This window comes from the organism of the source record quoted next, unplaced genomic scaffold, assembly GCF_019419815.1.
Source record: "Pyrus x bretschneideri cultivar Hongxiangsu unplaced genomic scaffold, Pyrus_bretschneideri_v1 Contig8, whole genome shotgun sequence".
Taxonomy (NCBI): domain Eukaryota; kingdom Viridiplantae; phylum Streptophyta; class Magnoliopsida; order Rosales; family Rosaceae; genus Pyrus; species Pyrus x bretschneideri.
The window spans coordinates 7,149,102-7,161,528 of record NW_025999820.1 but is presented as its reverse complement, the minus strand read 5'-3'; the positions used below and the strand labels follow the sequence as shown (position 1 = coordinate 7,161,528).

At 33.9% G+C, this 12,427-nt stretch overlaps 1 protein-coding gene across 3 annotated transcripts; it reads right to left on the bottom strand.

Annotated features, from left to right (window-relative positions):
- Window positions 1-3,309: 3,309 nt before the first annotated feature.
- On the bottom strand, window positions 3,310-8,308 carry LOC103941521 (cytochrome P450 90B1-like). Of its 3 annotated transcripts, none has more exons than XM_009351727.3 (8): window positions 7,891-8,302; window positions 7,402-7,726; window positions 7,007-7,159; window positions 6,679-6,921; window positions 6,505-6,597; window positions 6,149-6,227; window positions 5,536-5,642; window positions 3,310-4,081 (listed from the first exon to the last, which is right to left on the bottom strand). In XM_009351727.3, exons 1-8 carry the CDS (start codon window positions 8,100-8,102, stop codon window positions 3,812-3,814), a joined length of 1,482 nt encoding a protein of 493 aa, XP_009350002.2. In that variant the 5' UTR covers window positions 8,103-8,302; the 3' UTR covers window positions 3,310-3,811. The 3 variants fall into 3 exon arrangements, with proteins under 3 accessions (XP_009350002.2, XP_009350001.2, XP_048431241.1); XM_009351726.3 differs by having other exon boundaries at window positions 3,310-4,084; window positions 7,891-8,299; XM_048575284.1 differs by lacking the exon at window positions 3,310-4,081 and adding an exon at window positions 4,093-5,443 and having other exon boundaries at window positions 5,537-5,642; window positions 7,891-8,308.
- Between the last annotated feature and the right edge of the window lie 4,119 nt (window positions 8,309-12,427).

Below are 12,427 nucleotides of genomic sequence, written 5' to 3'. Positions count from 1 at the left end.
ATAATGTGGTAAAAATATGAAATGACAGAATTTATAAAAAGTCTTGCTTTTGAAAGAGTTCCCTTACCATTTATGTTCTTGATAACCTTCTTGAGCCACATGCACATTTTGCGATACAATATCAACGTGAGGAGAAATTAAGACTGTTCACTTATAAGTAAAGTAGAATATTATTAACTCTTAATACTAGTGCCCTCACACAAATTAATCGAAAAGAAAATGATGACATGCTCATCGAATAGAATTTATGAACTTCTCATTTGGGATTGGGCCGAACTTTTTGCTAATTATACATGAAAGCCCGTTGGATGAAGATACATAGGCCTTGTTTGTCCAGACTCAGTAATTAACCTGGGTCGAAAAACAAAGTGTAGTATTATATAGGTTGGGTCGGGCCCAAACCTTGGTTTCGTGATTGCCTTCGTTTTTTTACCCACAACTATGAAATCTCAAGTATGTTCTCCACACGTTGCCCTATTAATCAAAGCGAGTAATTTTTAGGGGTGTGCTTTCCACACACCCTTTTTTACTTCTCCCACACTCCTTGTTAATTTCTATCCGTTGATCTTCTTCAATTCATCTGATCCAACGGCTGAAAATTAAAAGGATGTGAGAGAAGTAAAAAGGGATGTGTGGATATCACATCCCAATTTTTATTATATGTAATACAACGATATAATTAAAGGGGGTCCCTAGCTTCAAAAAATAGTGAGATGTAGATCAAATGACGAAATAGATTGAAGATCAAATCGAAAGACACAAATAGGACAACAAAAATGAAATTTTGCTGATTTGGGCTTCAACTTCGGATTTGGGCTTATGACCCGCCATTCTGAAGAAAACGGCCACACACATCAAGATCATCATTATGTTGTGATGTGGGCTTTTATCCCCCAAATTTCATATTTTACAGTGTTTTATTAGAGTTCTAAGTTTTAAACACGTTTTTGATATTTTATTCCTATTTGGAATCGCCTCCTACTCAAAACTCTTAATGTTCGAATCATAGAGTTTTGTGCTTATAATCAAAACCGTTCATATAATTGACCTCTGTAAAGATTATATATGCACACAAAAAAAAAAGAAAAAATGAAGTAAAACTAAGGTTGTTTAGTCAACTATTGTAGTAAATACATAGACGGCTCATAATACTTCTACGAAGTCCGTTCATCTGTTTTTATACAATTAGATATCTAAATGACCGTAGTTTTAATTGATTTTTTTCAAAGAATTTTTTTATAGAGTAATTTATAATATGAAATGTTCTGATCATAAACATGAAGTTCTTATGAATCGGTAACGAACAATTTTGAGTTCAAACTCCTATTCATATTCCAGTATAGATAAGATGAATCATGCTTTAGGTTTGTTATCTTATCAATCAATCAATAAACCTTGATGTATTTTCATTTATGACGGATTCTAGTTTTCTTGTTATTTACAATTATTGTTGAATAGTCGTTCGTTTGTCACATTGTCAGTGTGGTAGGTTTTGAAAATGTATGTGTTAATATTTGACCCGTATTCGAAAGCTTAGAAATCAATTTGTACCTAAACTTGACAAATATAGAGAAAATAAGATGCTTAATTATCCTAAGTTTACGTTGTAAAATCATATAAGTTCAAAATTTTGTGTGGACAATGCCCTAAAACAAAAAGAGCATTCGATTTAGACCTGCAAAGAAAGTGATGGTGTACTCTCAAACCTAATATTTATTTCCGTTAATTTAAAAAGTAATCCTAATTAAGGTCCACATTTTTTTCAACCATAAGGTCATCTCCAATCAAAGGGTCTAGAGTACAAAAAATAGCCCGAAAACCGTCTCCAATTGAGAGCTAGGCCAGAGGTCTCGTGGGCCCTACGAAATCTAAAAGGGCCAAAGGGCTAGAAGGCTAGCCCAATCCAGCCAGCCAGCTAGCCCCAAGCTGGGCCAGAAATTCTAGCATTCCTGTCGGATATAACCGACAGGAATATATTTTTCTTGGCCAAATTTCAAATGCAACGGCTAGCTGACGTCAGCTATCCATTATTTTTTATGTTTTATTTTTATTTTATTTTTACACAACTTTTTTCCTATAACTTCTATTTTTTTTCTATAACTTCCTATAACTTCTATTTTACAAAATTTGAATTTAATTTAAGTTGTTGTTTTTAAATAATAAATTATGTTGTAGTTTTTTTACAGTACTTAGCCATTGGATTTGAATTTGAATTTAAGTTGTGGTTTTTAAATAATAAATTATGTTTGGCCCTCAGTTGGAAACGGTTTTTTGTGACAGGGCTAGAACGAGCCTTATGACCCTTTGGCCCTCAGTTGGAGATAGAGGCAAATATGGTCATGTGTTGTTCATTAAAATATTAATATCTTTGAGGAACAGAGGGCTAAAACAAGCTTTCTGACTAGCCTTCGGTTGGAGATGGCCTAATGTGCAGCTTCCCAGACCTCAGGATGATCAATGATCGTCATCCGACAAGAACAAAAACCCATGAAATATTTCAGAAGCTAGAGGAAATAGGAACAAAACATTTCCACATTGGAAAGCGAAGTAAAACCTAACAAGGACGACAACTGCTGCACTACAGGGATCAGAAGGTGAACGATGTGTATATATATAGCTTTGTGATGCTTTCATTCATCAAATTTGTGTCCCTAGGCCTTTTTATTGGTTGAATTTATACATATAAAACCAAAGAAATTAACAAATAAAACATAAACATGCAAAACGAATGGTGGTTTTTATAGCGATATTATCAAGAACGGGTGACATATCATTTTTGGTAGTGATTTGGTTGTTTTAAGTAGGTGTGGAAAATCCAATCAGTTGTGTACCTAGTTCTGTATAATTTTATCATAATATTGGTGTCAAAGGAGCGATGTAACAAGCTATAACATCTAAGTACTTGAATTAGGACAATGAATCTTTAGAATTTAAATCGAGTAGAGTACCCACAAATGATCTTGTAGCGTGTTTGGAAATCTATATGTAAATTCATTAAGTAACCGGAAATGTTATGTTATTACTATTTATATTGTCAAACTATAAATTTGAACCATTAATCTAATAGTGTAAGTAAATTGTGTTTGTGGCTAAGAAAGCTTTCGAAACTAGGCTGCAAATGTATGCACACGCATGCATGCATTATGAAATATCAGGAGTAATAGTACATGTTGGAGGTAAAACTGTTGAAATACATATAGAAAACGTAAGGTTAGCTGTGAACTAATTGCAGTTTAAATAGGTGAATATCTGACCTCAAACAATAAATAGTAAAAATGATGGAAATGTGACACATTAAATTTACAGGAAGAAGCGAAAAATCAATATTATTACATATAAATAAATAATTTACCCTCGAGTCTCTGCCAAGATGCATGAAGGACTCAAGACAATCAAATTTACAATGAGAGGAACGAAGACGAGATATTTTTTCTCCTCTAGCTAGGGTTTTGCATACATGCAACTTGGCGAGACTGGTCCTAGTATACATCTGAGTAGCAGTAGTGGTGGTACATTAGGTCTTTTTCTTCCTTTTTGCATCTGAGTACGTCCGGTAGTAGTACCAGAAAGACTCATCTACTTATCTACACTCCGTACACCACCCTGACAACCATGTTCTTACACGAAGTGGTATTATTAGTCCAAGATGTTACAATTGTGTGCCAGAATGCAGGAAAGTCTCTCTCCGAGTACCGGACAATAAAGCCAATAGGAAGTTCTACTACTACAAGCCGTTAATAAGCTCTCCTATCCCTGGTGCAGTAGAAACAATGGAGTTTTGATTTGATTCCAATTCCTATTCCATTGAGTTTTAAATGAGATTAGTTTGGTAGCGGTGGGCTGTGATTGGTAGTCCTTTTTGGAAATCGACAAAAGGGAAAGCAAGAGGTTGGTCGAAAGGATCGGCTAAGTCCCAGTGGAAGTTGAGGACAAGGTGGTGGATGAAAACGGCCATTTCAAGTTTGGCTAGTTCTGAACCGGCGCAAAGTCGTGGTCCTCCCCCAAATGGCATAAAGTTGTTACTTGTCATGCTCGTGTAACATGATGCTGATGATGATCCACGGTGGTGGTGGTTGTTATTCTGCTGCATAATCATTAACAATAAACACAGAATTAATCACATGTTTAGACTTCCAATCGAGCAAAATTTATTGGTTTTTGTTTAAGCTAATTGGATCCATATGGGAGGAAAGTCTAGGATTAGGTTGTCCGACACAACAACACACTCGCACTGAGCAGGACTCCTTGCATTTAGGCTCACCTAGTCCCACTTCTCGAGTGTGTCGTTGCATGAGACACCTCACACTAAACTCTCATTTTGCATGAGTTATTTTTTGTATCGCATTTGTTGATCACATCTTTAAAAAAGGTGAGAATGGTCAATAATTGTGTCTCACATCCAGTGGTGGATTCACCAAGGAGCAAAAGGGTTCATTTTATCCAGGCTTGATTTCTTCCCATTAAATTCTTAAGAGTTAACTCCAACATGTTTGAATTTGCCCGTTCTTTACAATGCGATCTATAAATGTAGTATATTTAGCACATCTAGATCTTGGTTAGGCTTCTAGGTTAGTTTGCATTGTCACAAAGAGTGACTATTCCACCATAATCATTGCAAATTTCGTGTAAGTTCATGGTGTACTCTCTCTGTTCCTTTTTTATTTGGGATTTTCTGGACCAGCTGTTTGGGATTCATCTCCTTTGGTTAATAAAGAAGAAGAAATTGGTCTGGACCAGTTAGGCATTTGACCCACTAGAGAGCAAAAGCACTTGTGCACACGTGCATGGCACCATGATAGAACCCCACTTCCACATGGTGCCTCTAAATTCTAATCATCTCCCAACCCTAAAGTCTCTCCCCACACGCACACTAGGGCAACAAAGCAAAGAAAAGCAAAGAGAGTTGGACCTAATGTAGTGTCCGTGCACGGTATGCAGCTACCAATCCTTTCAATTCGATGATCTAGACACTGCATTTTGAATGGGAAATCTCTAAGATCTCTCATCATGCATTTGCAACTATCTTGTTATTATGCCTTAGCTATTGGGATTCGAGGAGGCGTCAACAGCGAATCAAAGTGCGGACTAGGTTAAATCAATATCCAAGGGTACATTTCGTATTCATAGCATGTCAAACGAAATATGATATGTATCTAGTGAAAGAGATAAGACGTATGATTGTAATGCTGGTATTGATTCATAAATATCTAAGCGTGGGATTAGAAAGGAGTTAAAATTTTTGGATCTCTTTGTTAAAGAGTGGGTTCATACTAAAACAACCAATGGCCGGAGAGATTTTTCCGTGTGCCGAGAACATACCTTGGTACAACAAGTATCATAATGCATATGGTTGAAATTTTTTTTTTCAACTATTTAACCACTTGTATTATAACATTTGATGTCCCGAGCTATGTTTCTAACACTGAAAAATTTCTCCAACGGCCAGTGGGAGCCACAAGAACAACCAAAAAATAATGTAAAATAATAATTATGAGGCATGCTGGAGCTGTACAAAGGCCAAAGGTATTGACTGACCTGCCATCTCCATGGATTGAAGTGTTGAGGGTGGTCAAAAAGTAAAGGATCCAAATGCACGGCTGCAATCACCGGAAGCACTTTCCACCCACATGGAATGTCATACCCTTTCCAAGTTCCAAACGACAAACCAAAAAATAATTAAGAACTCAATTCTGAATGAGAAAATACTCTTTCCAAACTTATTTCATCAAGAAAATTTGAGCAGGACAGTCTAATCAACTAGATTCTCAAACAACACTCGCAGAGAAATAGGGTTTGCTGCATTTGAGCACCATCTAACGTAAGTAGAGGTCCCAATGCAACGATTCTTTCCTCTGTGAGAGGCCCGATCACTGGGCTAGTCTGGCCATAATGACCTACTAAATGTTATCTTCTTACAAAGACAATTCTTTTTATTTAACTATTAATTAAAGTTTGACACACGTGTATAAATTTACTTATTTTCTCAAAGTATAAAACTCTTTTTAAAATTTTTAATGTATTATTTTTGTGTACTTGTAAAATTGAAATTTCGAAGTAAATAGAGGAATGGCAGAAGCAGCTTCAGATTTGAGATGACTTTTTGGCTACAACTCCCCAACTCTTACACCAAATTATCCTGAAGACTCACCTTTGTACCGAACATCCTTCAGAGCCTTTCTGTGTAAAAATCTCACCACATTCCCAAGCCGAAGCGTCTCACTGATAACCTTCACAAAAAGATGAAAATTTCAAATCCTGAAACAATTCACTTTTTACTGCATAAAGTTAAAAATATTAACCCATGATTAAATACTTGGAAAGGGATCCGCTCCGGATCCCTTCCACCAAATCCCCTAATTCGAGCTTTAAAATTTGATCAAACGGCTTAAAACAGAGATCCCCTTTAGAAGTTAGAATAACTTAGCCGTTGAAACAAATTTCAAATGCCCGGATTGGTGGATTTGGTAGAAGGGATCCGGAGAGGATCCTTTCCTACATACTTACACATTGAGTGAACTCCATTTTCTTGTAATCCTCCCAATCCAACTCTGTCTTCCCTGCTAGTTTCTTGGCTTTGGCAATTTCACTGTGTTCTTCCTGCAGAACAAATCAAACCCATAAAATAAAATAATCAAATCCCAAAAGGAGATGGATTAAAATTAATATTTTTTTACTTACCCTTAATTGCAGAATTGCATTAGGGCAGCTTGGTAAAAAGTAAATTGCTAAAGCTATGGAGACTGATGAAGTTTCATGGCCAGCAAAGAGCAAGCTCAATATTAAGTCAAGGATTTGCTCCTTTGAAAGATTTGAATTCTTCAAAACCCATCCAAGCAGATCATCTTCCCCAATGTTTTCGGTTCCCTCCATTAATCTTTCTTTCATTTTGCACTCTATAAACTTCAGAATTGTTGATCTTGACTGAAAAAGTCAATAGAAATGGCATTAAAACAGTAAAAAGTTAAATTCAGATGAACACCCATGTTGAAAAACGTTGTTTATTTACCTGTAAGGCTCTTCTGTAAGCTGTTCCTGGTAAATTCACAGGAGGGGAAACCACACCTTTCATGAAAGTAACATACAGTTTCTTGAGCTGCTCAGTCTCTGGCTTTCCAGGTTCCAAGCTCATGATATGTTTGGCCATCAAGTTGAATGTGAACTGCAGTCACTTTTTCAAAAAGCCCAATTGAGCTGTGTTTTACTTTTCCTTAATTCACAAGCACTCATTCACATAAATGTTAATCGGTAGTGATTTTCACTCTCGTTTCGCCTTCTGCACTCCTCCCCTTATTTCTGTCTCGAGATTCTCCTTTGATTTATTCAATCCGAATGCCATAAACAAAGAGAGGAGTGCAGAGAAGGCAAAAGCGGACTGCGAAAATCGCTTTCCGCGTTAATTACCTTCTTAGCTTCATCCTGAGCTGAAAAAACAGAGTTCTCCTTCCAACTCCCCAAAACAAGAAGAGTGTGCTTTTCTACTTCTCTCATCAGATGGGTCCTGAGCCTGGCATGGCTCAAGAAATTGAGAGATATCATCCTCATGTCTCTGTGCATGTCACCGACCAAAACCAGCATGGACCATTTCCCAAGAATCCCTCCTATGCTTCTTGGGTAGCTGCATTCAAACAATCTCCCTTCATTCTGCAGTATGAATCTGTTGAGCCCTGCATCTGCTGACACAATTGTTGACTCCCCAAATAAATTTGACTTGTAAATTTTCCCATACCTGCATAAATTTTAAGTGAAAGTTCCAGCCTTCATAAAAACGTAGCAAAGTTGGCTAGAACAGTGTGCTTCATACAAGTTCGAATATCGCTCGAATAAAAAATCTAAAACATGGGTTTTGAAATTCGAGGATTTTTGCTATCTGGGTATCTTGTGATTTTTTACCTTGAGATATGCTGCTCCATGAATTTGCCAATGGAGATTGCAGAGTAGGGCTTCAAGTAGCCAATGGTTTCACCAAGAAAAGGCCAACCCATGTTTCCTGGCGGGAGATTGAGTCTGGTTTTCTGGTGCTGTTTCCTTCTGAGGAGAATGAGGAAGAGGAAGAGAGCAAGGATTGATGGAAGAAGACAGAGAATTATCTCTGAGTCAGCCATGGAGGCTGCTGCTGCCTTCTAACTTTTCTTTCTTCTGTTTTTCTGTGGGAGTTTTTGCTTAAGCCGTTAATGCAAAAACGAAATCAGATATCTGCCTTTTTAAAGCTATGCAGCTGTTGAAAAGCAGCTTCTGAGCTTATTTTTAAGCAAAAGGAGGTTTTATGATAACCAAAAACTCAATGCAAGGCTTTTGCTCCCAGTAGGTAGCTTTTTATAAGCTTCTTCATTTGATCTTTTGGGCTAAAACAGCGGATAATAGTAATCTGAGTTTTATTACGGTAATGTTAGAAATATCAAATTTTTTTAAGCTTATTATATTAACTTTTCACAAATTGTTGAATAAACTTTACATATTTAATACATTTCATATTTGTTTTTTCACTTAAAAATTATCTTAATACACTCCACATAATTTTTTATAAAACCCCCACACCCCACAATTTCAATATACACCTTATATTTTGTACATACACCCCACATTTTATGTACACTCCATATTTCTCAAATCTTATAACACTCATTTTTAATTTTTAGGAACTGAATCAACCATTTGAACATTTAGTTTGCCAAAAGATTTTAAATCATCTGAACGTTTAGTTTGCTGAATGATTTCAAAATGATGATTTGAAATCATCTTAGTATAGTTTGCATCGACAGATGTCCACCTTCGTTAAGTAGGGAAAAATCATCAATGGCTTCATTGCTAGGTTTAACTTTGTGGTACGCAATTTTTATTTTGACTTTCATGAACTTCATTTATGTAGTGCGGAGCACTTGGAAAACATTGGTATCCATTACTTCCAAACAAAGAAATTAGAGAAAAAAATTCTTGGATGGACAAAGGTAAGGAGATTTCATCTAAACTCTCATTGGTATCCTTCCCCAAACAATTTGACTATAAATGGTGATTATAGATTATGAAGTCTTACCTCATGTGAAACTCCTAAACATCGATTTCGTGTTCCATTCGTCAAAAACAATTTTTCTCAATCAACATGCTTGTAGTTTCATTGGTTAGGGTTTTGTTCAATAATGGAGGTGGAAGGGTTTTGATAGTTGAGAAGATAAACAATACGCTAAAAATGAAATGGGGTGTATTTAGATATTTTTTTTATTGAATAGGTTATGCCATCGACCCATGACATCGTATCTCCTGTTCCAATATATGATTTGAGATTTTAGTAATACTACACTTATTATATTTTTATATTACATAGGTATTATCTCTCTAATAAAAGTAAAACTCACTGACACATGTGAGTTTATCTCTATTAAAGAGTTGATACAATTGTTGTAAGGGTAACATTTTTGTTGAGATTTTGTTCTTGCATAATATGTCACATCGCAATCCGGGCTTGACTTCACCGTAGCACAATATTGTCCAATTTGGGCCTTGACCACGCCCTCACGGTTTTGTTTCTAAGAACTCGCACAAGAACTTCCCAGTGGGTCACCCAACCTGGGATTACTCTCGCGTGAACTCGCTTAACTTCGCAGTTCCTACGAAACCCGAAGCCAGTGAGCTCCCAAAAGGCCTCGTGCTAGGTAAAGATGGGAATATACATATAAGGTTTATAGGATCCACTCCCCTGAACAATGTGAGATGTTACATAATATCCACAAAACACGAAGTTTAATGATTTTATTGATCTATATAAAATTATAATTTCCGATAAGCTTTGATGAGTGCTTTTCAATTGTAAGTATATTTTTTTCATAATCAAGTTTTTCAATTGAGCTTTGTTAAAAAAAAAAAAAAAAAAACAATGTAAGATGTTACATAATATCCACAAAACACGAAGTTTAATGATTTTATTGATCTATATAAAATTATAATTTCCGATAAGCTTTAACGAGTGCTTTTCAATTGTAAGTATATTTTTTTCATAATCAAGTTTTTCAATTGAGCTTTGTTAAAAAAGAAAAAAAAAATCTTTTCAATTGAGCTAGAAATCCAAAAGAATCAAAATCTACATTATGATATATGTTTGATGGATTTCTAATAGTAATGACATGGTGGTACATTTACTTTAAAATTAAAGTCCTTGTCAATAGTTAGGAGGTGTTTTTTTTTCTTTCTATACTACGTAGTATTGAAAGATACAAAAAATAAATTATGTGTCATTAAAATTTTAAATTAAATTTGTAAATGTTATGTTATTAATAAGAAACAAGCACGTTACTCGACATATAATTAATAATTTAATCATCGACAACCATATCATTTGGTTTACAAATTTGATTTAAAGAATTAAGTAATGCTAATGAGACTAAATTTTTTAAACCAAATGATGTATCACCAATAATAAATAAGTACGTTAATCGATACTTATTTAATAATCCAATTATCTACAGCTACATTATTTAGTTTGTAAATTTGGTTTAACAAATTTAATCTCTCTAAGATTACATTTTGGGTTACTTTCCTCTCTATATTATTAATAAATAAAAGATTTGGTTACATCATTAGCAGCTTTTCAATTAGCCCTAGATTCAAATGCAGTTTTTGCAGAACTTTTGAGTTGTTCATATGTGCTAATCAGATGATCAAGGATTTGTGCTATTGAAATTTGATTTAACAGTTAAATTTATTATAACTTTTAAAGTGAGTTCATGTTTGTAGCTATTGGATTAAATTTTAACTGCACATATTTCTTAATTTGATAGATTAGAAGGAAGAGATTTGAAGAGGTTCTCTTTCCAGACGGAGTTACAAGTTATCATAATAGCATGTATAATTAGCCAGTAACATAACGAGTTGTATCAGATAAAACATACAGCTTTTCTCTTTTCTCTTTTTTATTTTTTTATTTTTTATGGACTGGTGCATTATAATCAAAAGGTCAAATAAACAATTTAAATAAATCTTCTATATTCGGCCCCAACACGTAAGCATACAGATGTGGGCTTTTAAAAAATAAAAAAAAAGAAGTGAACTGTTAATTTATTTTTTAAAATTATTATTTGAGTAAAAATTAAGTTTTTAAATTATTTTTTTGGTAAAATAAATTCTTATAAAAACTGCTAATTTCATCTTTGAGATTACATTAAAAGTTATTTTATCCAATTCTCATCAACTTAAGTCACGTGACACATTTAAGAGGATAATGTTGTCATTTTTTTGACTAGGCCCCAACGTTGTATATAGATTGCGAGTTTGACGTCTAATTTACCATCCAAAATTAATTCATACATTAGCCAGTAACATAACAAGTTGTATCAGATAAAACATACAGCTTTTCTCTTTTCTCTTTTTAATTTTTTTATTTTTTTATTTTTTATGGACTGGTGCATTATAATCAAAAGGTCAAATAAACAATATAAATAAATCTTCTATATTCGGCCCCAACACGTAAGCATACAGATGTGGGCTTTTTTAAAAAAAAAAAGAAAAAAAAAAGAAAGAGTGAACTGTTAATTTATTTTTTTAAATTATTACTTGAGTAAAAATTAAGTTTTTAAATTATTTTTTTGGTAAAATAAATTCTTATAAAAACTGCTAATTTCATCTCTGAGATTACATTAAAAGTTATTTTATCCAATTTTCATCAACTTAAGTCACGTGACACATTTAAGAGGATAATGTTGTCATTTTTTTGCCTAGGCCCCAACGTTGTATATAGATTGCGAGTTTGACGTCTAATTTACCATCCAAAATTAATTCATACACTATTTCTTCAAAAAAAAATGACCTTAAACCATGAAAAACTATCAATCTACCCTCTAAAGTGTATCATATGCAAGTCACATGATTTAAATTGACGAAAAATTGAATAAAATAGTTTCAAATCTAGAAAGTAATTGGCAACTTTTATTACTTTAAGAACCGATTTTTCCGAAAAAATAGTTTAGGGACCTAATTTTCACTCAGGTAATAATTTAGGGACTAAAATCGGCATCTTACCTTTTTTTATAATTATTATTATTATAGGATGAAGGAGGGTTTAAAATTAGGGGAAACTTGATATAAGTTCAATTTTTTGAGCCAATGGTAGGAATGATCCAGTTTATTAAAATAGGTCCAATTTGTTATATTTAATTATTTAATTATCAATAATTACATGTTCAATGATAAGATTTATTATAAAAATCAAATGTCTTCACAATTATCTCTTTGCTTATTTCATTTTATTTATCTTTTTGTTATTTCTTGTTCTTCCTCCTGCTTTAAACCCTATTTATAGATTTTATTTTTAATTTGTATAATCAACCTATATCACAGGTTAATTATATTTATCTACCTATATGACATATTCTTTTTTATAATCAACATGTCACAGATTAATGTGTCTTGCTTGTAGGTATGTTATGTTTTTTATACCTTT

Bases quoted from the DNA above. Each gene is read 5' to 3' on its own strand.
- LOC103941521 (XM_009351726.3), bottom strand. From the start codon at position 8,102: ATGGCTGACTCAGAGATAATTCTCTGTCTTCTTCCATCAATCCTTGCT. The intron at 6,228-6,504 runs GTAAGTATGTAG...CTTTTTGTGAAG, and splicing joins AAATGGAGTTCACTCAATGT to GTTATCAGTGAGACGCTTCG. The intron at 4,085-5,535 runs GTCAGTCAATAC...ATGATTATGCAG, and splicing joins TCAATCCATGGAGATGGCAG to CAGAATAACAACCACCACCA.